Source organism: Rhopalosiphum padi, chromosome 1 (assembly GCF_020882245.1).
Source record: "Rhopalosiphum padi isolate XX-2018 chromosome 1, ASM2088224v1, whole genome shotgun sequence".
Lineage (NCBI taxonomy): Eukaryota > Metazoa > Arthropoda > Insecta > Hemiptera > Aphididae > Rhopalosiphum > Rhopalosiphum padi.
In genome coordinates, this window is record NC_083597.1 from 88,969,556 (window position 1) to 88,997,495 (window position 27,940).

The 27,940-nt window shown below is 28.6% G+C and overlaps 2 protein-coding genes across 5 annotated transcripts; one reads left to right on the top strand and one right to left on the bottom strand.

The window, feature by feature from the left end:
* On the top strand, window positions 1-3,052 carry LOC132931882 (DNA-directed RNA polymerase III subunit RPC10). The gene is made up of 2 exons (XM_060997955.1): window positions 1-359; window positions 2,741-3,052. Exons 1-2 carry the CDS (start codon window positions 180-182, stop codon window positions 2,918-2,920), a joined length of 360 nt encoding a protein of 119 aa, XP_060853938.1. The 5' UTR covers window positions 1-179; the 3' UTR covers window positions 2,921-3,052.
* Window positions 3,038-26,938, bottom strand: LOC132931863 (putative inhibitor of apoptosis). Of its 4 annotated transcripts, none has more exons than XM_060997925.1 (7): window positions 26,781-26,938; window positions 6,298-6,721; window positions 5,106-5,339; window positions 4,844-5,040; window positions 4,700-4,776; window positions 4,473-4,505; window positions 3,038-4,200 (listed from the first exon to the last, which is right to left on the bottom strand). In XM_060997925.1, the coding sequence occupies exons 2-7, from the start codon at window positions 6,719-6,721 to the stop codon at window positions 3,717-3,719; spliced, it is 1,449 nt and encodes a 482-aa protein (XP_060853908.1). In that variant the 5' UTR covers window positions 26,781-26,938; the 3' UTR covers window positions 3,038-3,716. The 4 variants fall into 4 exon arrangements, with proteins under 4 accessions (XP_060853908.1, XP_060853917.1, XP_060853899.1 ...); XM_060997934.1 differs by lacking the exon at window positions 26,781-26,938 and adding an exon at window positions 10,377-10,561; XM_060997916.1 differs by lacking the exon at window positions 26,781-26,938 and adding an exon at window positions 9,010-9,479.
* Between the last annotated feature and the right edge of the window lie 1,002 nt (window positions 26,939-27,940).

The following is a 27,940-nucleotide window of genomic DNA, read 5'->3' on the forward strand; positions in this document are numbered from 1 at the left end:
TTTTTTATTTTTTATTTTACTGTATTAAACTCTGGTATATATTACGTTAAAATATAAATTTTCAATTTTTTAGTGTCTGTACTCTAGTGTGTAGTTTGTTAACTGTTAATATTAAACAACTGTGTTACAAATCCAAACTGTATTTTAATTTTTATAAAAGGAAATACTGTGTTTTCAAAATGAGTAGCAAAGTGGTAAACGAGAGTAGCATGTTCTATATTGACTTTTGTCCAAACTGTTCAAATATTCTTCACCTAGACGAGTATATGGGTGAGATGAGACAAAAATGTCAAGTGTGTCCATACTTCTCAGCAATCAAAAATGTCATGCTTGCTTCCCGATCATTTTACAAACTAAAAGTAAAAATTATTCATTATTATTATATGTATTGTCTTTTCACCCGTACTGATGATTCTCATAAACTCACTACATAATCAAACATGACAAAATTAAATTGAATTATTGTGTTTAGCTTAACAGGCTGAATTTTTAGCATACTGTACAGATTAGGTTAGTAGGTATATTCATGGTCAAAACCAAGCCAGATTTCATTCAATATAAAGTCTCACTGCTACAGTCTAAATTACCCATGTCTAAACAATTTTTTAGCAATTTATGAAGATTTAAGACCCGAGTTTCATTTTAATGATCCTATTGATGGTTCATTTTTCTTCATACATACCATAATTAAATTTCTGGCTGAACTGGATGTGTATATTGGTTTTTGTATACACTCTAGATCAGTGGTTTTCAACCGGTGTGCCGTGAGCACTCTTGAAGTGTGCTTTAAAAAATCTATTAATAGTTTTATTAGTATTTATTTATATGTATAAAATATGCTTCACATATTATATGGATTGGTATGCCATGAAAACTTTGTAGGAGATGAAGTGTGCCGCACGGTTAAAAAGGTTGAAAACTACTGCTCTAGATACTGTAGCTCATCGGTTCTCAAACTGTGGTATGCGAAAGACTACATGGTGGTACGCGGAGGGCCGTTTTTGGATGGAAACCCATTAAATTATTTAATTCATATCTTATTTTAAAAAAACAATTATACTGTAGTGTAGTTGTAGTAGTTTACTGCTTTATTATTTAAAATAAATATATTTAACAATACAATTTGGAATTTGGATCGTTCTATTTTTAATCATTAGTAGTTCACGACTGATTGATAATATACTTAAGTGGTACGTAAAAAAAAAAGTTTGAGAACCGCTGCTCTAGCTAATATAATTAATTTCAGTTAATTACAGCATTCTTAATTTTTATCAATTATTTTTGTATTATAATTTTAAAAATGGAATGTTCATAAAAATATGATATAATAAAACATAAAATTTTTAAAACTGTGCCTATTATTTATATTTTATTTTAATTGTTTTTTTTTTTTAATTTTTATTTATCATATTTGTAATATAGCAAAAATTATATATATATATATATATATAATACTATAACAGTTTAAATTAAATGTATAATGAAAATTGTATTTTTGTTTTCTTAAGATATATAATAGTATTAATATAAATTTTTAAATCCATGACAATGAAACTGTGATATTAGTATATAATGTAATTGCTTAGCCCTAGAAATATATGTTGAGCTTAAAAATTAAAATTTGTGTGGATAAATGTATAGTTAATTAGTATTAAGTAATTAGTATTTTTTTATATTAAATTGTTAATGGGCTATGTCCTATAATGAAAATTCTAAATTACCATACAGTTTTAGATTATATATTATGTTGGGAGGTATAGTGGGTGGATCAGTGTTTAAATACTTTGCTTAAAGCTCAAAATATACTCGCCACACCACTGCATATAGTATACTACATATTTTATATTTTATAAGTTTATCATTCTATCATTCTATCATTTCTGTCTAAATAATAATGTATTATAGTAGTTACTATTAAAATATTCTACTTTTCAAATAATTTAGTCTTAGTGGTTAAAATGTTACTATTATCGAATTGGTTTGGTATTCCAACAACTTAATTTGTTTTTAGTTGAAATTTTAATGTCTGTTTACCCTGCAACGTTTAGACCAAATATTTTCCTCAGGACAATCTTAAAATTTCCGTAAGATGTATTTGATTATTGAAAAATTATTTTATATTACTTAAATATTTCGATTATTCTATATTATTTAAAAAAAGTGGGTTCAACGAAACACAAACTATTTCTCAGAAGTGCTATGGTCGTAAAAGTTTAGGGTATAAAATTTTGAACAAAATATTATGAGCACCACACAAAAAACTTATTTAAAAATGTATACTCATCACTGATAAAATACATATATACATTATAATATATATAATACGCTTACCAAAATGTGTATCATTAAACAGTTACAACACAAAATAAAAATTATGTATAAATATTTTTTTTAAATTGTAACTTTCCAATGATCTGGTTGACCCACAGGCTACAAAAAAAAAGTCAAAAGCCACGTATTAAGCAATAAGCATTCCTAGGTCCATAAACTGCTAGAACATTTTAGATCCTTATTTAAGTCCTTAAATCAATCAAATCATTGTCAACAATGTCAACCAATATTCAATGATTCTCATTGAATCAATTTCCCATTATAATAGCAATAATATAACAAATGCATTTGTACCAATGTAGTATACAAAGTTTTGGACAAAACAATTATTATATTTTACATACAATCTTTTCAATTTTATTAAATACTAAGATTTTGTATAACAATTTAATCTAATTATATTTTTTAGGAAATAGACTCAGTTTTGGGAGGCAAAGCTGCATGGGAAAATGTGGATTCAATTGATGTAGTTTGTAATGCATGTAATCATGGTAGAGCATACTTTTTACAAGTTCAAACTAGATCAGCAGATGAACCTATGACTGTTTTCTATAAATGCTGTAACTGTGGACATAGATGGCGAGAATAAATTATTGTAAAAAAAACATATATGTATATATATATTTTAATACCTTTTTTATTATTTAGATTTTAAAAAAATACTTAATTATTATTGTAATAGTATAATAAAATAAATAACACATAGTTCATAATTTTAAAATCAGATTTTTATTCTATAATTATTCTTTTATAGTTAAAACACTAAATAATTGTTGTTTTATTAATAGCAACAATCAAAAGAAAACAAAAATGTTTATTTACAAAGAAACTATACATCAGAGCATCTACTTTAAGAGCTATAATTGCTGTATTCATTCAACCTGAGTGCAAAATATGGAAATAAAAATAATCAAATTAAAATTAAAAGTAACTTATGACAGCTCTACGATTATATAATATATTCAAACAATTAATTTGATTTAAAAATTATCATAAAAGGACTTCATACCTGTTTCTACATGTATATGTCTTAAAATGCTTATGTTATTCAGAATAACTATTAAAAAGTAAATATTATGTCAATGTACTTCTATAAAAATAATAACATAATTGTACCGATTATAAGTTTACTATATAATGATAGAGATAACAACCATTGTATAACATCCTCTAAGGAAATCAGTCTCACGTTTTACTATAATTCTTGTGCATTGTTAGAATACTATAAATACCAACAACACAACAACATAGCAAGATTTAGCCCATTTTGGTGCTTATTATATTACATTATAAATTAAGTTGTTAAAGCTAAAATTAATTAAACAAATTAAAATTTAAGACTAGAATGGTTTACACCACACAATGTCACGGTAATTTTATAAGCCCTATAAGTACACTTGAATAGTGGCACAGAATCCTTCTGTACACACTGGGCATTCGTGCATATCTGTCGCACATTTGACGCAGGCATATACATGTCTACAAGGTATAAAGGCTGCTGCCATTTCTTCTTTATGACATACTTTGCATGTCATTGGATCTAATTTTTCTTCGAAACACTGTGATGAACTGCACGGTAACTGTTCGAGATCTTTACCTTTTTCTTCATCCATTGATAAGTTCACTCTCATTGCCATAGTGAATGGTTGTCTACATACAGCACACTGTTCAAGTGTTATAGCGCACTGAATACAAGCAATTACATGGCCGCAAGGGATAAACGCCACTTTCATTTCTTCTTTATAACAAATTTTGCACAACATAGAATCTGGCATTGTATTAGGGTCTCGCTGTTGAGAAAGATGTAGGTTTTCATCAGATGATATTTTAATTTGACTAATGTCAGAAATTTCTGACTGATCAAGTTTTCTAGAACAAAAAAATAAAAAAATATTCAATAATAATAAAAAAAAGTATGGTTTCATTAACAAATTAACAGATTAATAATTTAATAAAATGGTGCTTAAAAAAAAATATAAAAGAAAGCTTTTTATGGTGTATTCTAATGTTAATTTAACTAGAGACATGCGATGAAACTGCACATTATGGATTTATTAAAATGATTGAAACAATTTGAGTGCATTGAAAACTAACTAATTAACTACGATTGCACGAAAAATATGAAATTCAAGGTATAATACCTCAGTTTATGATGTTGACAGACAATGTGAATCCTGATTAAAACAAATAAAAAAATTTAACTTAATATTGTAATAATATTAATGTTGTTATGAAATATATTCATGAACTTCAATGAATAAAAATAAATGATTAACTAGATTCAAATTTCTACTTGTCAGATTTATTGAATAAAAATTTTGAATATTTATTAAAATAAAAAAGTTTTACTTGTATAATAAACACATACCTTTTTGTTGAATTTACTTTCATATTATTTTCAAGATTAGACATATCTTTGTGTTCAGCAATCAACTTGAATAGCTCCTACAAGTTAATTTTAAATTAAATTTCTAATATTGCATCAATAGTATTTAAGAAAATTATTAATTACCTTTGTGTTGAATTTTGTGATTTCACTACTTTTCATACCACATGCTTTGTCAACAAAGTTTTTGCCTTTATTCAATAACACATAACTACAACTTGATGACCATCTAGCATGTTCTGTCCATGGTTCATCGTCATCTTCCCAGTCCTTAAGACCTTGACTGCAATAGTAACACAACATCTGGTCATTTGAACCATTGCCTAAAAATATTAAAACAATATGAATATAAGAGGTAAATTAGTATGATAATATATTATCATTTTACCTATATAAAAAAATCCAGCTTCACATAGAGTTTGAACATCTTGTTTCAACTTTATCAAACATTTTTCAAATGATTTCAAGCGTGCTTCCAGTGTTGCAAATTCCTTATGCTTAGGAGGTTTCATTTGTTGCAGAATGCCCACTGAGTCTAAAAAGTCTTGTACTTTTTTTGACTCATTATTAGACTGGACATCAGCTGGAGCAGAGCCGTAAAGACCACAGACATCATAGCCAGCTAAAAATACAATTAAAATATTTAATTAATTCAAGCAATCTGTAAAAGTACTGGTATAATACATGTTTATTATCTGACAAAATCTGTATATTTATCTTAATAAAATCTAAATGTCCTTCAACTTTTACTTTATTATTATTAAAATAAAAACATTAAAAACTAATCAATCATACAATTTTATATTTATTAATAATTTATTTAAAGGTTTCCCTAATATATAATTTAAAAACTCAATTTCACTAACCCTATTCTTTGCCTTTTTAAATTGTATATTAAGTTTTATTCATAATAGCTGGCAAATCCTAATCAAGCCTAAAGTCAATGATTCATTTGGAGCGAAGTCCATAAATGATAAAATTCAAAGAATTAATTTTACATTTATCCATTAACCAATAGGTACATAAATCTAGTATTGCAGTATCTATGACTGGATATAATTATTATCATTCTGACTAGTTTAATATAAAATATGATGAAATATTCAGATAGAATTGTTCTTATTTGCTTCATTAACTAATTACTGATATGTGATAACTTAAGAAAGATTAGTTAACTAATAACTCATCATTATACCTAAATTATAATAAATATTCAAATTTTAAACATAGTTAACATCAAATAATTAGATATTTCTTGTTTCATTCTGAGTAATAAAAGTAATAAAACATTAACAACATAAACTACTAATACAGACAAAATAAGTAGGTATTTTATAGTTTCATTATAAAATAAGTTTGTTTATAGTAAAAATATTAAAATTTGATACCAGTATCTAGCTTATAACAATATCTAACGCAACTTTTGTAATTAGAAATTATCATACATACAATGAATGGATTAGTTCTCTCTTTTTATGATCATTGTTACTTATAGTTATGTTATTAAACACACAAAATACTTATCTTAAAATCAATAACATATCAGATAATAAAAATGATAAATTTAGTAATATATTTACCTGAGGAATCATTAAAAAATGGACATTGTGGAGACTGACGTTTATGTTCAACAGATGGGTCATCACCACGTTGCCAATAATCAAATTCTTTAGAACAAAACAAACATCTAACACGATCTTGTATGCCTAAATAATATAATCCAGCTTTGGCCATTTGGTTAGGTGTTATAAATTGTAATTTCCACACTCCATCAAATGTTCTCAAGCGATTTTCATATGTAGTCAAATCCCAAGAAGGTGTTTCATCAGACATTGATCTGGATATTGGTTCGAGTGGATTATCAGAAATAGATTCAGTTAAAGGATATGAAGTATTTATAATGATTGGACACCCATTTGACATATGAATGATATTTTTTTCAAATTTTAGAATGTTTCCTAATGTTGGTGAGACAGCAGGTCTATGATTCGGGGATGGAGTCATCTGTAAAGCAAATATAAATATCACAATTAGTTCATCAATAAAATAGGTAATAAGTATATACTTCATTAAAAAATATGTGATGTATTAAAATACATAATTATTTTAATATTTATGAACTTAACATACTTAACATAAGTTTATATCAAATAAATCTAATAATCAAATAATTCATGAAAAAACAAGTTGTACTATGTTTCAGAAACTAAATAGCTATTAGCTATATATAACTAGGACCTAGGTAGCTAAGTATTTTACGAGACCAAATTTGATTTTGATTTTTTTATTATTAATGTGATATAAAAAATAAATAAAGAACTGTATAAATCACAAAATTATTCTGAAAATGTTAATTTACATACCTAAATCTGATATTGCATTAATGATTTATAAATTATGAAAATTTAAAGTTTAGAATATAGGGATAAATAGGAAAGAATATAAATTGACTATATCTATTTTTAGTTAACGTTTCAATAATTCACTAGTTAAAACTTAAAATATGTACCTACCCATATTCATAATTAATAAACATTGTGTATAATATTAAATAAATAAACGTCAAAATGTTTTTTTAAGAATTTAAAAAAAATAGTCTGGTTACTAATTGAGAATGTAAATATTGTTAACCCGATAACAATTGGAGGTGGTTATTATAATACTATATGAAAACAGATAGACATAAGATTTTTAAATGTATACAAAGATAAAAATTTAAATCATAAATATTTTATAAAAAATTGACTGGTTTTTGCTTAAAGAATCACTAAGTAAACATTTATACCACCATAAAAACATTGGAAATAAAACAGCTTAATTATTATAGAGGAAAATAATGGAAATAATATTTGATTAAAATATAAGCTGATACTTAAGGAAAAATAAAAATGAAAAGTAGTTAAATTATTAAATTGTATACAGTTTATAAGTAGTGCTGCAATAACCGAGTGTGTTGCGTGTGTCAAACACATGGGCCCAGGGCTCCAGCCTTTAATGGGGGGGGGGGCCAAATGATAAAAATTTTCAAATATTTACACACAAATTGGTGTAGTTTCGGTACAGTTTAAAAGTAAACTTATATAATTATGACCGATGATTATATAATAACCCATTATCAATGATCAACAAAATGTATGTCTACACAATTTAATTAATATCATGAACTAATTTTAAGTAGGTATGGCCACCTAATTAAATTAATATATATACTTGTAATTATAGATACATTAAATAACTTTATTATGGGCTACGTGATTGTAGTATTGTACTATTATATTTCAATTTCAATATTCATTATTCAGTGGGTAGGTATTCCCATTTGCTTGTAAATAAAATATGATGCTTTATTCGGTTATTTTATATTGTAAAGACCTTCAATGCATATTATTGATATTAACTATCAGGACCACTGGTAGTAGCACAATAACAACAAAAAGAAAACGATTCAATGGTCACAGCTGATAATAGCATTAATCAATATTGTTTTTTTTTTTTGTTTTTGTTCATAAAAGCCTCGACTGACAAAACAAGTTTTACGCGTTTGTCGCCTAAAACCGATTAGCTTAATGAAGTCCAAACGCAGAAAAACACCCAATCTCACAATAATTATAATATTAGTCTTGTAGACAAAGAAATCGTCCCGAGCACAAACAGGCCCGTCAATTGTGTCAAGACGATAAACAATCAACATTCGACGATGACGAGGCGAGGTCCGAAATGAACCCAAACCGTCGTGTATAACCATCGATATCATATTATAATAATATGTAATATAATGCAAGATAAATCCATGATTATTCTGGCAGTCGGACCGGAAACGTAAACATCCGTTTCCGGTGTGCGTCGCATGGAAAAACACGAACGCATGTGATTAGGAATTAATCGATAGTGCGGGCAAAATAAAATCTCTACCCTATCACCCACATCCTGCCAACACAATAACCCGATCTATCACAAGTCGTCACACGCGAGTTGGGGACCCCCACCGGTTGTGTTGGCGAAGGTTGCGGTGGAGGAGGCAACAGACAGTCCACATCACCGTACGACCGAATGTATCACGAGTGATACCAGATGGAACGCCTTATACGGCGGCCACGCAACAACCTTCACGAAAACTACCTATTATAGTTACGTAAATAGATATCAGCCGTTTCGCGCACACCCAACCGACGACGAAAATAATAACAACCGCCAACGCGATCATCGGTGTCGTACAAACGGTGTGGAAAAAAAATGGAAAACCATCTCGTAAAGAAACACAAGAAAAATAAATATAAAATAGAACACTCTACCTTGTGTGTGTGGCGTTTATCCAAAATATTGCGCGCGCTATGGCGTCGGACGAAATTTAAAGTGTTGAAGTAAGTGCGGCGACGAACGAGGGGAAATTCGAACGGACGGTCGAAAGTGTCCCCTTAAAAGTTTTGTCCTCAGATTTCGAAACGTCGAATAACAACAACACCTCACTGCGCCGAAACGATAGGGGCTTTTTGCATTATTCACAGCTGTTAAGTTTTTCACGGATGTGTCGCTCGATACGAGTGACAACGACAACAACAACACCGACGGCGACGTCGGAGTGTCGGGAAACGGGTGGGAAAAACTGGGAACGGAATTACAGCGGGACGAGCATCGTAAACACACGGAGCTTGTCGGTGGCGGTGAGAAGTGGCCGTCGCGATTTCAGCCGTACTGAAACAACAACGAATAACGATCAACGATGAACGGACAAGCCGAGAACCTCCGGCGCGCTGCCGTCGCCAGTCGTGTCGGACCCCTCTACACTCGGCCGTCGGCGAATAGGGAGCCGCGGAGAGCACGCGCGCGCGTCGGTCGATACACAACACCACGTCGTCGAAATAATAACGCGTTTACATTTCGGTTTTTGGGTACACTGCCTTTGCCCTTTGCGCACACACACATGGTAACAATAAACAATATCGGTTTCAATGGCCTCGCGAGAATCACGAATAATAATATTGTATATTGTACGTATTATTATCGTCGCCGTTTCAATATAATATTATTGTCTTTGTTTTTTTATCGCGAACCTTAGATATCAGCAACGTAATAATAGTAAAAAATTCGTCTTCGTCTCTAAAATTCGCTCGCCCCTTTCACTGACATCTCGTGTTATGATCCCGCGCACAGTTTCCTTGTTCCCGTTCTGTAATTTTCCGTTTTGAAAATGGCCGTTTCAATTTTCCACTATATTTTCGTATACGTCATTACTTGTTTATTATACGGTGTAAATACCACTGCTTACTACGTGGTATCGCACGCAATGGATTTCCATACAAAAAACAACAGAATGATAAAAGCACGTGTTTATTATACCGATAAACACGGAATGTGTTTACGACGTACCTATGCGCAATTATTTATTTAAATTAGGTTATAGCCGAAGTAAACACTAAACTCGAATAAACCGCAGATAAACATGATAGACTTAACATATTGTGTCGTATTATAATTGTTATTTCATTATTTCATTATACTAGCTTACGTGAAGTACATAACTATTGCTTATACATAGTGCTGTATATAGAAAGAATAGCGAATTTTTACGATTACTATCAAACAGCGATTCAATCAAAAACATTCAAATTATTTCACAAAATGTATGATATTAAACCGAATTAATATTAAAATATTTTACCTTGGGATACCAGCTCTGGGTACCTCTCTATTTTACTCGTTTACTAGAGTAGTATTACTATTGCAGTCTCTTGAATTGTATGTAAAGTGCAATTCTTGATTGTATACCGGTCAATGTCAGACTTAACGAAAATTTATTGAAACAATTTTTTTTTAGGTACTTAATAATAATACATTATAAAGTATATTATGTTAATTCGGTCACTACTGGACAACTAACTATTCGAATCTTTTAGAATTTAATTTGTTGGATGTTTATTATTCGCTAATCAAATACTGATATACATGTTTATTCGTAAATCGTAATCATCTAATTGAAAAAATAATTTTATCTTCAATGTTATTCCAAAGGTTGTCACGAACTCATGACTCATGTCCAAACAGATTATATTCATTCATTTCATTCTCATTGTGTATTACATAATATTAGTAATCAAGAGGAAACAGCCTTCGAGTTTCGGCGCCAAGTCGTTAATTTAATATTAGATGTTCATTGATTTCTTTAAAGGGCTGATAAATGTGTGGTTTTACAAAATAATAAAATATAATATTTATTATATAGTATATAATACTCAATAAAATCTCGTCGTCCAAAATTCCAAACCCCCACAACCTCACCATAATCATGATGACACAATAAATTGAAAAATCCTTTATTAGGCATACACATTTTTATATTTATGATGTCACTATAGTCACTGATTAAAAAAAGGTTTATATTATTATCTACATTCTACGTACAACCCGCTGATAAGACTAATGCGTGTGGTATTTCTCGAACCCTCTGAGAAACACGCTAGTACGCTACTGACGCTACTGTAGTAGACACACTGCAATAGTGCAATTTGCATATTATTAATATATTATTCTGTATATAATACAGTATCTACCTATGGTGGTACCTTAAACAGTGAATAGTTGACACGAAAACAATAATGTAACATATATATTCCAGTGTATTACGTAATGTGTACAATAAATTGCCAATTGCCAACCACGTAATTAATGCAAGGCTGATAATAATTATTCAGTATTAATATTTTTTACAATGCAATATTGTTATTCTAGTGTTCTAAGAAGTCACTAGAGTGTTACTACACTATGACGATTTTAAATAATTATAAACTTATATATAAGAGCCGAGTGTTTTGGGAATATATTAAGTAAACAAAAAAAATACGGTATGGGGACGATTGAATATTAATAATATTATTATGGTGATTTAAAAGTCAGCCTAGCCTACAGTATGGAGTAGATAGAGTTAATATATAACTATACATGAGTTTAATAGTATATAGGCCCTCCGGTGTGAGGTAACGACGACGACCTACCACGTAGTTGGACAGTCGACATCGTCAGCTGGAAGACGGTAGGGGAAAAAACTAAAAATCCATTCAGTAATTCTACATTATTCATTGTACAGAGCACAGTGTTGCCACGTTCTGTTTTCCACAAACGAACTCTGTAGTCTGTAATCCATACACATTATGTTGTTCGAATACGTATGGTCGCGATACGGAGCCTTGAACACCAACTACAGGCAACAGTTGAGCGTGGGAAAACACAAAATTATTTATGTATAATTATGACCAAATGGCTCATTAATAATCAGATGTTGTTTACAAAAATACAAAATACAAAAATTTCAATTATTTTTAAATTCAAGTACCATTAGTATTGTGGTCTGTTTTAAAATAAAACCAATAGTTTTATAAAAACCACATTATATTGTGGCCTAGATAACTAGTAACTACAAAACGATGAAATCGAATAGTCATTGAGTCGTTTAATTAAATTAGCCTGCAAGCCGCATATACGCTGTTAATATCCACTTAAACCTAAATAGGCAATCGTACATGGAAGCAACATGTTTAAATGCAATTCAAATTTAATTAAAACTTTCTATCGCTATAGTGGTAATCGCATTTATTACTTAGTCGGCAGTCGCCACTAGTGCAGTGCCCATATTTGAATTCATAATACCTAAATAGTACTTCATAGTTTCAATGGTTTTATAAATAATCAAAATTCCAATCAAGAGCATTCAAAATTAAAATTCTAAACATGTAAACAAAACGAAAAAAAATAGTTTAGTACACGTACTATTTTCATAAACCATTGAATAAACTTGAAAATTAAAAATGTGAATATGTATTTTTAATTTAAAAACAATTATTTTGCCAAATTTTGCCTGTTTCTAGCAGATGGCTAACTACAAATAACAATATTACACTATAGTCGGTTTAATAATTAGAATTAGTTTGATACAAATGAAATCTGAAGAGTGGAACTTCATTCGTAAATGGACAACGGACTGGAGCTAAAACGTATATTTGTCTAAAAGTATAAGATCAAATTTGCAATAGTTCATGGTATAATTTTTAAATACTGTCTGAATGAAATCAGCTGCAATGATTTATCGATTCAAAAAATGAGCTTTTTCCAGGTTTAGATGAGTCGTGAGAAAAAAAAGACACCGCCAATTTCATTAGAAACTTTATAGAAAGAAAGCGATAATCAGGTAACCGGAATCGGTGTAAGAGTCATTCTGTCGTTGACCTGCTCCAACCTATATGTAGGAGCGAAGGTATGAGCTAAAAAGAGACTGCGTAGAAGTAATAGTGTAATAGGCAAGAATCAGGAGGTAGTCGCGTAAAAATACACTTTGCGGTATTGCGGAGAGAAAGTGCGCGGCCGACGACCGAGTTTATCAAACTCTCTATATACTGTTATTATTTTTGTTATTATACTTATTATTGTTGTTGTTATTACTTATTGTAGTCCTAGTGCAACAACGTTTGTTTAGAAACACACAAATGCGTACCTACTTAAAGCGACTTTACGCCATGGTACCCAGAGTTTATTTTCAGATCTTTTATCCCGATGAGGGAGGGTATCGTAAGTTTACGAGGGGGTATACCATAGGAGTAATAATAAAAGGAAATACAAATATCGAATAAATTTTTCTCCAGGGGAGGGTTGTACCCCCGGTTACCCCCTGAAATAAACACTGACGTTCATCATGCAGTCACACGGGCCACGGAGTACTCACAAAATCATAATAATGATACAAGACAAGTAGTCAGTAATGCATTGACTTTAAATACTTGAAAATTAAATATATTAAATATTTAATAAATAGTATTATTTATTTATATATTTTAATATATTATTAATTCATGTTATAATAAAGCAAAATACATTGGACTATAATATCTGCCTATAGTACTTTAATATTATAGTACCTAATAGTATACTTGAATATGGTATAGTAGTATTTTAAGTTATACTTAAGAACAGTGCATTCGAATTTAGATTTAGAATATCTGAATTTCTAAATATATCATTCATACCTATTACCTAGCATTGAGGCATTGAACGTATAATGGGCTGCGAGAAGTGGAAAAATGAACCTTAACGAAATCTCGTGATTTAAATGATTAAACTACCGTAGTTTGGTTCTGATGAATACCAAAAGAAGAAAAACACCGAAAACCATAATAATAATAATAGAGCAGCTGATGTTGCGGGAGCTACGAAACGTGCTCCGATGTCTTTATAGATAGGTCCTCCTATACTATAATATGATAATAATAGTAATTATTATTAATATTATATTATACAATGTGCATGTGCAATGATGGGGGAGATGTGTACTTGCACAACAGAAATGTCTAGGAGGAGCCGTAGAGCAGTTGTTCTGGTGAAAACCATCTGCCCCGGTGGCGCACGTCCGTCGGGGAACGTGCCGCCACGTTGCCGCTCGACAGTATGGAACCTAAACCGGTCGGTCTATTGACGCAGCGGCGAAAAGGCAACGTTGCACTCAGCGCCAGTCGCATTCCATAAAATTTTTGACGGTCGGATTATCGGTCGTCGACGGTTTGTTTATTTTTTTCCCTTTTGAGTTTTGGGGAATATAATATTGTACCCCAAAACACGGCCGGGCCCTTTTCACATATTTTATTTTTTATGTTTAATGTGCCAAGCCTCCGGAGGCTGGGATGCAACTGCATTGAAACTTTTAAAACCGAATACTCTTGATCGCTGAAGTTGTGTCCGCTATTCGAAAGGAATCGCTATTCAGACGGTTCAATCTGTAGAAACTTTGTAATTTATTGCTAAAAAAACGTCCGCTATTTGAAGGTGTAATATATGTATATTTGAGGCCTCTAATAAAAATAAATTATCATTTATAATTTGTCATTTGATGCACTAGTTTTTACAATGTTTTATAAAAGTAAATATGCAATTAAAAAAAATAAACTTTTCAACTAGATACCTTTTAGCTTATGTATAAACTTTTAAGCCGAGTCACGAGTAAAGATAAAACAATGTTCGAGTAGTTTCTTAAAATGCTTTTTTCTTTATTCTTAATTTTTTTCAAAGTAAAAAAAATTAGTACATCAACCTAGGTCTCAGTGCGTTACACTCCAGTTTTTAGGTCTCCAATTTTCATTTTATAGGTTTACGTCTATCGTGTACTGTCCACCTAAGTAAAATACACTAGGAGTTACTAATGAAGATCAACCCGTTATCCAATAATTCCATTTATATAATATTAATGAAAATAATCCCACACGTAATGACAATTTTAAATCGTAAAACTGTAGTCTTACGACGCACACGCGTATAAATACTTTTAACGATCGGCGTAGACCTCAGGAGTGCTATAATAGTCGTCATCATTACTTATTAGCGGACAGCAGTTATAATAAAAGACAGTAAAGACAGGCGACAGTTTCTATCAAATCTCTATGTGCAATGTATACATAATAAGGATAATAATATGGTCTACAGATCTACATCTGAATCGAATTGCATTAATTGCAAATGTGGTGCATAATGGCGTGTCATACATGTGTGCGATGTGTGCAAATGCCACGGGCCCTTGGCTTGGGGGGCCATTATTGCTCAACGTTCCACAAAAAAAAAAAAACAGTTATGTACGAAAAAATAAAAAATTGTTTTCAATTTTAAATGGTTCTCATTTTCTCAATCTGATATCAGTATATCATTGTTATAAAATATAAATTTATGTATATCTATATTATTTAAAATAAAAATATGTAGGAGGGGGGCCTTTTTATAGTTTTGCACAATCCTAATCTTTTGGATAAACCGCCACTGATATGTAACTCATGCACGTAATCTCTATTATCTGCCTCCACGAGTCTGCAAAAGATGGTTTTTTTCGTCTGATAGTTATTTCTGTTCCTTTTCCATTGAAATCCGAACGTCGGGCGGACAGTGTCGTATTTACGGTAGAACGGTCAATTAGGTTATTTGAACTTATGTTGAGCTCATACTTTCTTCCATTACTGACCAATGTTATACATTTTGTATTTTAAAATTATAACTATTTAGAAAAACATTTATTAATGAAATGGTTGCTAGTTGCAGTCTACAGTTATAATAATATCTACAATTATGTGATAGAAAATTATATGTTAATAATAAATTTAATTTGAATTGTTAAGTTAAAGTTCTTTTTTAATGTTTCCTTTTTTTTGTTTTCCTTTAATTTTTGTCTCCTTTTTCCTAGTAAGATAAATTACATCTGATTAAACTACTTGATAATTGCAACTACGTAAAAAAATGCTTAATAATATAAGGCTTATAATATTAAGCCAATATAGGTACACATTATTCAATAATACATACCTAATTAGTAATTACTACAATTTGTAGTTTAATACTTTAATATTAACAGTATCTATACTACTGACTGCAGAACATAGTTATTCAATAAAAATGAGTATTCATCAAGGGTTTTAATTTAAAAAACCAAATAAAAATATAAAACTTATAAAATATAATAATTTGATTTTTAATATTCTGGTATTTAGTGTTTAGACGTTAAAGTATAATTTTTTTTTATATGTACTTCATGTATTATATTTTTATTACAAGTGTATATTTAATAATCATTTGTATCATACTTTATTTAGAAATAAAAAAACAATATGGTTTTATTATTTTTTAATTAAAACATTTTATTAATAGAATGGAGGACGAAATTAAAGTACACAGTTCGGCAATTTATACTTCTAATAAGTCTTCACTGTACTTAAATTGTTTTTTCATTTATGATATATTGATATGATATCCCAATTTGTAATCAACTGAAAATTGTCTGAAATAATTGATTAGTTTTTATTTAGTGACCCATGTATACAGAATGATTCATCAAGCTTGCTCATCCTCATTTTTACTTTAAAAATCAATTTATTGAAATTATTTAATTAAATCTCTCAAAACTATTGTTTTAATAGTATATTAGTACCCTCAGTAGGTAAATAGATAAAGTAACACAAAATAATACAAAAACTATAGTCATTAAAAATTCGATTTAGATAAGCTAACAAATGGTATCGCCACATTATATTCCTTTAACAGTATGTAAAATCTAAGAATTGGAAAATTACAATAAGATCATTAAGTTTGTACTAAAAATTCCAAGAATCAGAATTTAAATAAATTTATTATTAAAGGCAAAAATGGGAATTAGCACTGACCATACTTGGTGAATTACCCTAAATAATAATTAATAGTCATTAATAAATAATAGATATATGACTCTGTTTAGCTACATAAGTGATGGCTTACTCACATGAATGATGACTGATGAGTATATTTAGCAATGTTAATTATTTAAATAGTTAAATAATTAGTCAATAATTAGTTAGTTTTTATCGTATTTACTTTTACTGAATAACCTATAGCCTAATCTGAATAAGAAGACTGTTTACCGATTACTGATAATCAAATATTTGCAGGTTGTCGGAACAATTGTAAATAATTGTAATAAATAGTCATATAGCCCAATAGCCCATATAGGTATGTATATATTATAATAAAGGTTTAGTTAGTATACGACGACTAGAGAAAATTGAGCGTTTGCTGTAGTTGTAGTGCACTACTAGCCACTAAACGTTTTCTGTAGTCATATCGATATATCGTGTTATATATAAGCCATGTTTACAAACTATAACAAACACCAAGAGTGGAAAAACATTAGGTATGACTGATACAAATATAATACCTATACTGTAAAAACCGTTAACAATGTATAATGTATATAATATATATTGATGTACCTATCTGTGTTACTATATTGTCCACAAAACACAACGAGTTCTCATTTTCTTTTCTTTGTGAGAATATTTATGTTACGGAGGAAAAGAATGGGTGCATTATTTTTCGCGCGGGCATGTAAACCTGCAGTTTTGCAGACACGGAGTACAAAAGACGCGAGGAATTTTCTCGCAAGGGATTAAGTCCAAATACCCTCTGTGAATACTTTTTAACAGCATATACATGTATTATATAATATTATTATCAATACAAGCCACCGCGGATGTATTAAAAACTGCATTCCTAACTTCTCAGCTGCTGCTAGTCGTGCATGCGTGCGTGCGTGCATGTGCATCTACCATATTGGTAGGTAGGTGTACTATACAACGTAAATATATATGTAGACTATTGTAGGCTTTATAGGCATATACCTGAGACCAGACCCACCACGTACCACGTATAATACAAATCTGAAAACTGTTAACCCGGAGGAGGTCACGTTTGTGGTCTGCATTCCTTTCCACTTATCACACTGTTTATAGCTATATAATATTATACGCCATACACCCAGTGTCCCATTGCCACAGACGGGGCCGGTTCGTTTGATGTCGGTCTTACACTTTGGAAATCATCACGTAGAGGTACTCGTTGCACTGGAATTTCAACTGGAAAACGTATAGAATAATATGTAGGTAGGTACCTATAAACAGTCACCGCGATGCCAGCGTAAAGTTTATATTAGTTATCTGCAGTGTGTTTATCGTACATAGTGTAGGAGGTAAGACCTATATAATATTGAAAAAGTATTGAATGTATAATGATTTAAATGATTTAATAGTATAATACATATTATTATAATATTCCATGTGTATTGCTAAATAGGATATTTGAAATTCAAAACAATTCTATTGTACGAGTAATATGAACTATGAAGTCATTATAGCCATGACTTCTTTTTCAAACTTTTATATATATATTATATATTGGATACAATCACGAAATCCTGTTATAAAAATATTACAAACAGTGTTAATTAGCAGCTGTTACAATGATAAATATAAGTATAGCCTATATGTATTATACCTATATACCGTATACATAATAATAAGCTAATAATCAGATAATTATGAAACTGCACACAAATGTATTTACAATATATTTATGTATATTATATAAAAATAATATGTAGTAGGTAACACGTCTGCTATTAAATTGAGCAAATAGGTTATTATATTTTAATGAATTATTAATTAATTACAAAATAAATAGGTAATATACAGAGTTAATTTTTTTCATATACATTTGTAAAAATAACTCAATACTCAAAGCAATGTGTGAATAATAATTTATACAAGCAAGCGCTACATTTTTAGATGATGTTTTTTTTTTTTTTTAATAGTCGATGTATTTAAATATATTTTATAATTGTTTATTTATATTGTGTCGCATACTGATCGTTCATAAATATTGTAAAATTATTAATTTAAATTATATGTCACTAACTCACAACTTATAACTTGCAAAATAATTTTTAATACTGAATTAGTGAATGATAAATAATAAATATGTACTTAAATACAATACGCATTTATTCTAATTTCTAAGTAATAATCAAGAAGAGCGGTTATGAGTTATATAATTTTTAATACTGCACATTATATATTAAATTATATTGTATAATAATAAAACTTTAAGCTATGCAACAACACTATCGGAGTATGATTTAAACTATAAAAAAAATAAATAATAAGCTTTATTGCCTCAAGCAACTTGACTATACCGTCTTTACCTAGTAACTATAAATTATAATATATGCGTAAGTGTATGGTTAAATGGTTTATCTACAGATTTGTAATGTCCGCCTTTAGGAATCGAAACTCAAAAGTCATTACAAACTACGACCTTATATAGTTCGTACTTGGTATCTATATATTATATGAAGTCTCTAAAAACAATTTCCATGAAATTATTAATTGAAAATAATATTTCTATTTTTTCATAACGTTTGAATGCCCCCGCAACAACGCTTATCATATAACATATTAATATACATTGATGTTTAAAGAAATTTAATGATTCATTTCATCATCAGTTTGTTTTTTTAATACACACTCTATAGTCTATACGCGTATACGTCTGTATTGTATATTTGTATGAAGTATGCAGTAGTAGTATGTACCATAATGGTTCAAAATACTATTACGCCTGTTCCGCCTGTTCCGAGTATTTTAAACAAAACTAATAACAAGAGTCAAGAAACACTAATTTCAACTTTTTATAGTATTTTTTAATAAACTATAATGTATTCTCCTCTTCAAATGATCACTGGAATTATTGTATAACGCTCGACTTATCGTATAATAAATAGTAAAAGGTAAAACCCACGCGAGTGTTACTCAATGGACAATGATACAACTACAACACGAATACATGATAATATTGAATGCGCTGTAACGTTGTATCCTGTAGTACAATACTACAATGCCACAATATTCATAAATAAATGTTTTAACTTTTAAAGTATATTATATAATATTAAGTGTATAAATATACTGAATAATATAAAAAAAAATTAGAAAAATATACTTTTCTGAATTATATTTATCTGGAATTATATTGATTTAGAAATATATATTTTGTCAGTAAAAAAGTATTTACTCGAAAATGTATATCATTTGAAAAGTTCAAAAATCCATCAACTATAAAACTTAGGTATTTTTGAAATTAAACATTAAAATATTATTTTGAAATCCTATTTATTTTATAGTTGTAATGTATTTTATCAGAATAATATAAATTGGAAACGTACATATTTGTTCAGAACTATATTCCATAATTCAATAATGTACTATGTCATATTGCCAAAATAATGCTCATGAAAATAAGCCTTACGATTCTGATAAAATATAAGACGCTAACTCTCCCATCACCAAAAGAAAAGTATTTCTATATCTTTGTTTATACATTAATTATTATTATAGTGTATTGTTTTGTCAAAAATATACTATATTACAATGATATTTTATTTATTTTAAAATGTATTATTATGTTAGATCTATAAAAAAAGTCAATCTAAATTAAAAGTGGTGAATTGACAAATTATCAAATTTAAAGGTAAGAATATTACCTGCGCTTTCATGTAGGTTTTTTAGTATATTTTAATTTTTAAGCAAGTTACGAGAAAATATTTTAATTTAAACATTTTTATAGTTTAAAAATTAAAATAATGTAAAAAAAACCATCTGAAAGCAGTAAAGCACAGATAATGTTCGTGTGTTTAATTTTTATAAAATATTAAAAGGTAAATTCTCTCTATCAATAAAGGGGTTTTGCACACAATTGGACTGCTAAATACAAATTTGTTATATTGTATTTTCGTAAGACAGACAATTACGTACATATATACATCATATGGGCGTGGCGCCCTTTTTAAGTTTTAATAATAATATTGTGCATAATAAGATTTATGGCTATCGCTCATTGGTTATTTCGTTGAAAATTATTTTTAGATTTATAATATAGTAGCGATTGGGTCAAGTGTTCCGGATGTTCCGGTGTTCGTAGAACTTCGCTGCCGCCTTTGATTAATAACTATTATTGCTAACTTTACTGTCGATGTTATTGAAATTGAAAGTTGAATTAGCGGTGAATGGTAATAATTTTGTATAAATATGTGTGTAAGTGGAAATAGGAAAAATCGTAAGCCTACGTACCCCCACCAAACATGAAAGTTGAGTTGGTGCCTGATAGAGATCCAGGGGTCGGTATTTGCAACTTGTAGATCCTCATCAAAATAAATTTATACATTTTTAATAATTATTACTCATTGGTCTCATTGATCAGTGACCTATATTAGTAAATAAAATTCTCAGTTATCATGGAGTACCTATTATGCGTTATATATATTTTAATGACTATCAGACTATGTACTCAGGTCTCAGATTTCGGAGTACACATATTCTATCTTCAGATAATTACTCATACCAGTCATACCTACAAAATATACAATGGTAATATATATAGGTAAGTAATATAGTAATATAATATTAGTATATTCTATAAGTAAAGGTAACGCGTTTTACATTACTTATTCTATTGCAATTGTTGCACGTGCTAATGAAAAAATCCAATTATACCGATATAAAATATATTATATTGTAATTATATAACTACAATATTATTATCGTATACATTTTGCTGTTGAAGTTATACAGCTGCCATAGTCTTATTATTTTAATTAATTAACACGAATTCACAATTTCACAAAGGCATTATTGTAATTGGAAATTTTTCCAATATATTTAACCTATGCGATTATTGAAAAATATTTCATAATGAAAATGATTGTAAGAAATTTACGATACAAATAAAATATAAACGTATACTATAAATATATACAGGTAATTTTATAATTCAAGTATTTACATAGTTATTTTTGCCGTTTTACATAAACGTCATATTAATATATATATATATATATTAAATATACTATTATATACTTGTAGTATTTTCTATTTATTATTTATATTATCATTATTATCATTGACTATGATAAGCGCAATTTGAGGAGGTTTGGGGGAATAAGCCCCCTCAAAAATCAATCATAGACCCCCCCCAATGGTTTGCATATATCCGAAACTTTTATACATCTCAGGGAGCATACACACAGTACATGAATGAAAATTATAATAGCCCCCACAAATTTAAAACTCAAATTGCGCCTATGCTAAGGCCAAGGCGTTATATTTTTTACTTATATCTCCATTAAAAATATTCAGTTTAAACAAACTGGTGAAGCATCATAAGATAAACAATGACACAGTATCAACCTTCAATCCTCATCTATATAATACGAAGAATAATTGATAAAATATTTGTTTTTCAAATTTGGTAGATATGTCAATGAAAAATATCAATTTTATTAAATTTTTTTTTCATCTAATACATTGAGTATTTGATACGTAATTCGTTTACAACTATTAAACAATAATTATAGTAATTATACACAAACAGATGTCAAGTTGAGACACCAAGACGTTTGTCTCATTGTTATGTACGTGATTTTGTAGTTTGTACTGTATCTGTTTATCTGTATGGCGGCCGGCGGGTGCAAGAAGTTTCGGAATACGAGTACGTGTCGTAAAATTGATATAAGACATGTCTGGCGCTCATTAACATTATTATAATTTATAGTTATTTGTTATCCGTCAATCTGCACACGTTATCGACGTCCTTTGCTGAACTAGTATAATATTATTTTATTAAATGTATGCTATTCTGATAATAATATATTTTACGTTAGTAAAATGAAATCGTCGACGGATGTATAGTTAACGACATTATAAACAATGATATTTTTAGTTATTATTACAAACATAAATAAGAGTTAAAAAAAAAGCAATGCATTATCTGAAAAGCATTTTTTTCGTCAAAAAACAATTTATAATAAGTTGATTGGCCAAAATCAAATTGAACACGCATTGTCAGAAGGAAAACGTTAAAAAAATGTTAAATAACTAATAACTAACTCACTCTCTATCTTTACCTCAAGCTATTCTTAAAAGAAATAGATAATCAAATATTGTAATTATCAAATTGTATATAGTAATTTTAAATTTTTATTGATAAATAAAAAAAAAAAGCCAATAAGCCTACATGTATGATATTAATAAAAACATTTAGCCAAATGCTTTGTTTACTCGTTGTTGTTATATAATTATGCTCTTTATCTGAACTTCGTTTTACTACATGGGTCAAAAATGAAATTAGAAATTCGAATTAGATTATTCATAAGTGATCCGACAATGTTTCATTCTTTTTTCTTAAATTTCACCAAAACAAAGTTAACGTCTTCGAGTACAGTTGTAAAGGTACCAGAAAGTTGTGAAACTATAGATATAACTATCCAGAACCATACTAGGAAGTGTCAGGCTCAGTGAGAAAGTAGGGTTAAGTGGTTTGCGGACTAGAAGTGGGCAAAGGACTTAGCTCATCCAAAATTATTAATAACTCCACCAAAAAAAATTTATCAATTAGATATAATTTTTTTACTTTGATGTAATGAATGTATGACATTGTATGTATTTATGCAGGGTACCTTTATTTTGTTGTTAAACAGATCTAATGTATTTATCGTTTTAATTATACAAAGTTTCCATCACCAGTTTTAAATTTATATACTATATTCGCAAAAAGTTATTGTATTAAAAGTTTTTTAAACTTATTCCAATTTTTTTTTTAAAATGATTATCTGGCAACTAACTTTTTTTATCGAAGAACTGGTGGGTTACACAAAGACTTTTAATTCATTATTATTAGTTATTTTAATATGTGCATTTGAAAATGTTGACCATTTACAATTTTTATGCACAAATAACTGAAATAAGCAATATTAAGATTAACATTTGGGTAACCTCTTTCTAAAGGCTAAGAAGCTATATATAACGATAGTTACTTGTTTTTATAGACATTGACATTGTTTATTATATATTCTATAGCTGATTTAAAAGATGTATACTATAAGAGCTGAGTATAGCTGACCAAATAGTTACAGTTGATATTATGTATTTCTGTCACAACTATTTCAAGTGAAAGGAATAATAGTGCACTATGCATTAAAACGAATAAAGACATTCTTAAGGAATACTATGAATCATGATCAATTAAAAAACGTGTGCACTTTGGTTAGGTTAGGTACCTAACTTATAGGACTCTTCACTCACATGGGTTGTTACCGTCTTGTAAACGTAGAATATAGTAAGAGCCTATATTGGCTATATTATTTAAATATATTCTGTATTTCTGTACATTTTATGTATTTTTTTTAGATTTTTATTATATTATTAAAAAATACTATAAGTATAATAATATTATAGTAGATAGCATAAATAACTTACTACTTACTGTAAAAAACTATTCTAATTCAAAATATTGTTTTATGTTTTGTTTTTGAAGAAATGTTAAGCTTTTGTTTGTAATATATTTTGGCTATTCAAATGTAATACTCATAATATTCTTTAATTTAAAGGGAGAGCAAATTTATTTTTATATTTTTCTACCCATGTTTCATCGCTGCAATTATATGATTTAAATATTTTAAATGAATATGATTCATTTTTATAATTGTTAATAATATTTTAATGTCGATTGTCGAATACTACCAAATGCTACAAGATAAATTTAATTTTACATTAGGTATACTTCTATTAAATTCTTAAATATATAGTTATAATTGTTAGGTTAAAATGATTAAATTTTAATTTTTTGATCGGACAATTTATATTGATAAACAACATATACCTATAATATTAATGAATAATGATTATAACTTATAAGTTGTTATTGTTATTAATTATTATTTATTGAGAAACGTACAGTATTTTTTTCAAACTTATTTACTTATAAGAATATACGAAGCGCAATTTGCTATATTAATGGTGCAATATAATGCATTCATATGTCTTCAATAATATTGTATATTTTAATAGATTCTATATTTCAAAATTTTAAACATCACATCTTATATTTGTTGTCTGTAGGTATTGACTATAGGCGTATAGTTTTATTTTACTCATCGATTCTAAAATTTACATACACAGATTCTTGCCAACTCGTATTCGTATTTTTAAATGTTATCAAAAATATGCTTAAAACAACCTATAAAATCAGCGAATTATGTGCATACATAATTGTTATTTATACTGCGAAATATGCATATATTATATTCGCTCATTGTATCGAATTCTTGTAAATACAGGGTGTCCAGTGATTGGCAAAAAATATTTAAAAAATAATTATCGTGATAATAATATGTTTATAGTATACACTATACACACAACCACGCCCATTTAAAAATATGCACATTAAGGAGCATTATATATATTCATAATTTTAAAAATACACGCGCGATCAGTGTGACACACTGCAGGCTCATGTCAAATATAGAGACCATCATAAAGGTTTATGATAAATGATAATTTTATAATAAACATAGCACGTAGCGGATACGAACGTCGGAAGTGACACTCCCCATTGCTACGCCACACAAATGCATATTATAATAGTCGCGGGTGTATAATACTACAGTCGATAGAAGAAAATAGGAATAATACCCGTGTGATCGTCGATAGGCCGACAAACCCTTCACAAAGCAAACGACTCCACGAGTATATAGATTACGATTAGACGACACGTGATACACCACCCTACTTAAACTTTACTCTATTAGTTTTCTGTATAGATTTTATATATATGCACACGCATTGGGAAGTTGTGTATATGATGGTGAATAATTTTATTCTAATCCGAAATACTGTTATAAACGTATGTTAATCGGGTCTTCTTTGAAGGTAATAAACTATAATAACAACTAATAATAAGTACCTATTTGTATTTTAAAAATGGGAATAATATAATTCCTTTTTAATTATTATTATTTAATTTTTAGTTCATCCACCTATAACCTTTAGGTTCATTTGTAATAATTATAAATCATTACAAGTTACAACCTATATATATATATATATATATATATTGGCTATTGATAATCGATAAGAAACACTAATCGTGTGTCATATTATAAAATATTTTTGTTCATATATTAATTTTTTTTATATTTTCACGTATGATATTTGGATGCCAATTTTTATTTACTTATAGTTTTCTTCTTGAAAAAAGGAAAAATCGTTTAATCCCCTTGTACTCTAATAAGTAAATATGTATTGCATCCTAATATTACCATTGCTAATTTGTTATGTAATTTTAAATAAACGACAATACATTAAGATAATATTGATTATTACACGAAATAGAAATGTAGAATAAAGTAGGTATGAACTATGAATGGATTGTATATTTTACACGAACAACCATATAAATAATGTTCGTTCACCATTCGCATTATGAAACATAATGGAGAGCGGTGTTAATATTAACTGTTTAAAGTTTAGAGGTTATAATAATTAAGTTCTGTATATAATAACCCAAAGTCAAATTCCGTTAGGTTAGATACATGTCTTTTCACTATTACTTTCAATACCTATTTTTTAATATAAATACATTAGGAATATCTGAGAATAATTAAAAAATATGTAGTATCTACCTATTCTAATTATAATATAATTAATGAATGTCATTTAAACTGAAGTATAGATTATAATCATGACTGACAACAATAGTATTTATATATCGTATATAATACCTAACTGATAAATATACATTTCTTAAAAAACAATAATATATTATTTTGTGTATGACTTGATTTCAGAAATAATCATAAATTAAAATATATATTTTAACTATATTTGATAATTTGCATATATAAACTCACCCAAAGCCATAAAGCCTGTTGTAGCTGAATATTTGAATAAATTGTATAGATTGCGGTACACTATCGCGAGATCGGTTGTGTTTGTCTCTTCTAGGGAGTAACTGAATGTGTATACTAGCGACATAGACGCCTAGTGCTTTAGTGCATGCGAACAGCAACTAGTGCATATTTGCATTAGGTATCATTAATAGTACACACTGCACACAATACATAGATATCGTCTTTGGATGACGTCAAGTAAACCTACATATTTTTAACTCTATAGGAAATGCAGTTTAATGTGCCTAATAAATTGCATAAATTGCATTCTCAAGGTCAAAAATTACCTACACAAATTTGTTTTCATTGAAATTAAATACCTGTGCAGCAGCTTGCAACCGTTATTGCATCTTGTCACTTCACTCCTCGTCTTCTTTCAATTGTGCATTATAATTAGCGTTATTGTGTACGGCGTGTGTGACATACATTATTATTAAAAAATACGAGTATTATAAAGTAAAATATATAGCTTCGAGTAAATAAAGTTTATTAGGATTTATAAATATATTATTAGTAATATATTAGTATGCTACTAATATATTAGTAATATTAGCAATAAGCAATATTCTTGGTACTAATTAGTTATATATAAATAGTAAAAATAAATATTTTTTTCCTAATCATTTTAGAGTAAATACCAAGCCGGTTATCAAAATGCTTAAAGTTGTAGAACTAAATACTACTTATATAAGTCGGAACAAATCCTACATATTATAATGAATTATATGATATAATAATATTATATAATATTATATGGGTATAAATTATATAGAATTATATTTTTATCGTACTATAAAAAACGCAATTATTACATTTTAATATAAAATATAGTGACTAAACAGACTAATGACTATATATGCAGATTGGCATGCAATAATAGGTATAACATTTTTATCAAAATTCATCCATCAATGTCAAACATTGAAGTATGAATCATAGACTTGTGTGGAATTTAAAATCAGAATGTATTTAACTCTGATGACGACTTATTGTACAAATGCATATCTAAAAAAAGAAACACATAGCTACTAGTTTGATTTAAGTATTAGGTATTAAAATTTTTCGTATGAAATTCTTAGAAAAAAAAATCACAAATTGAAAATTGTCTACCATTATGTAGG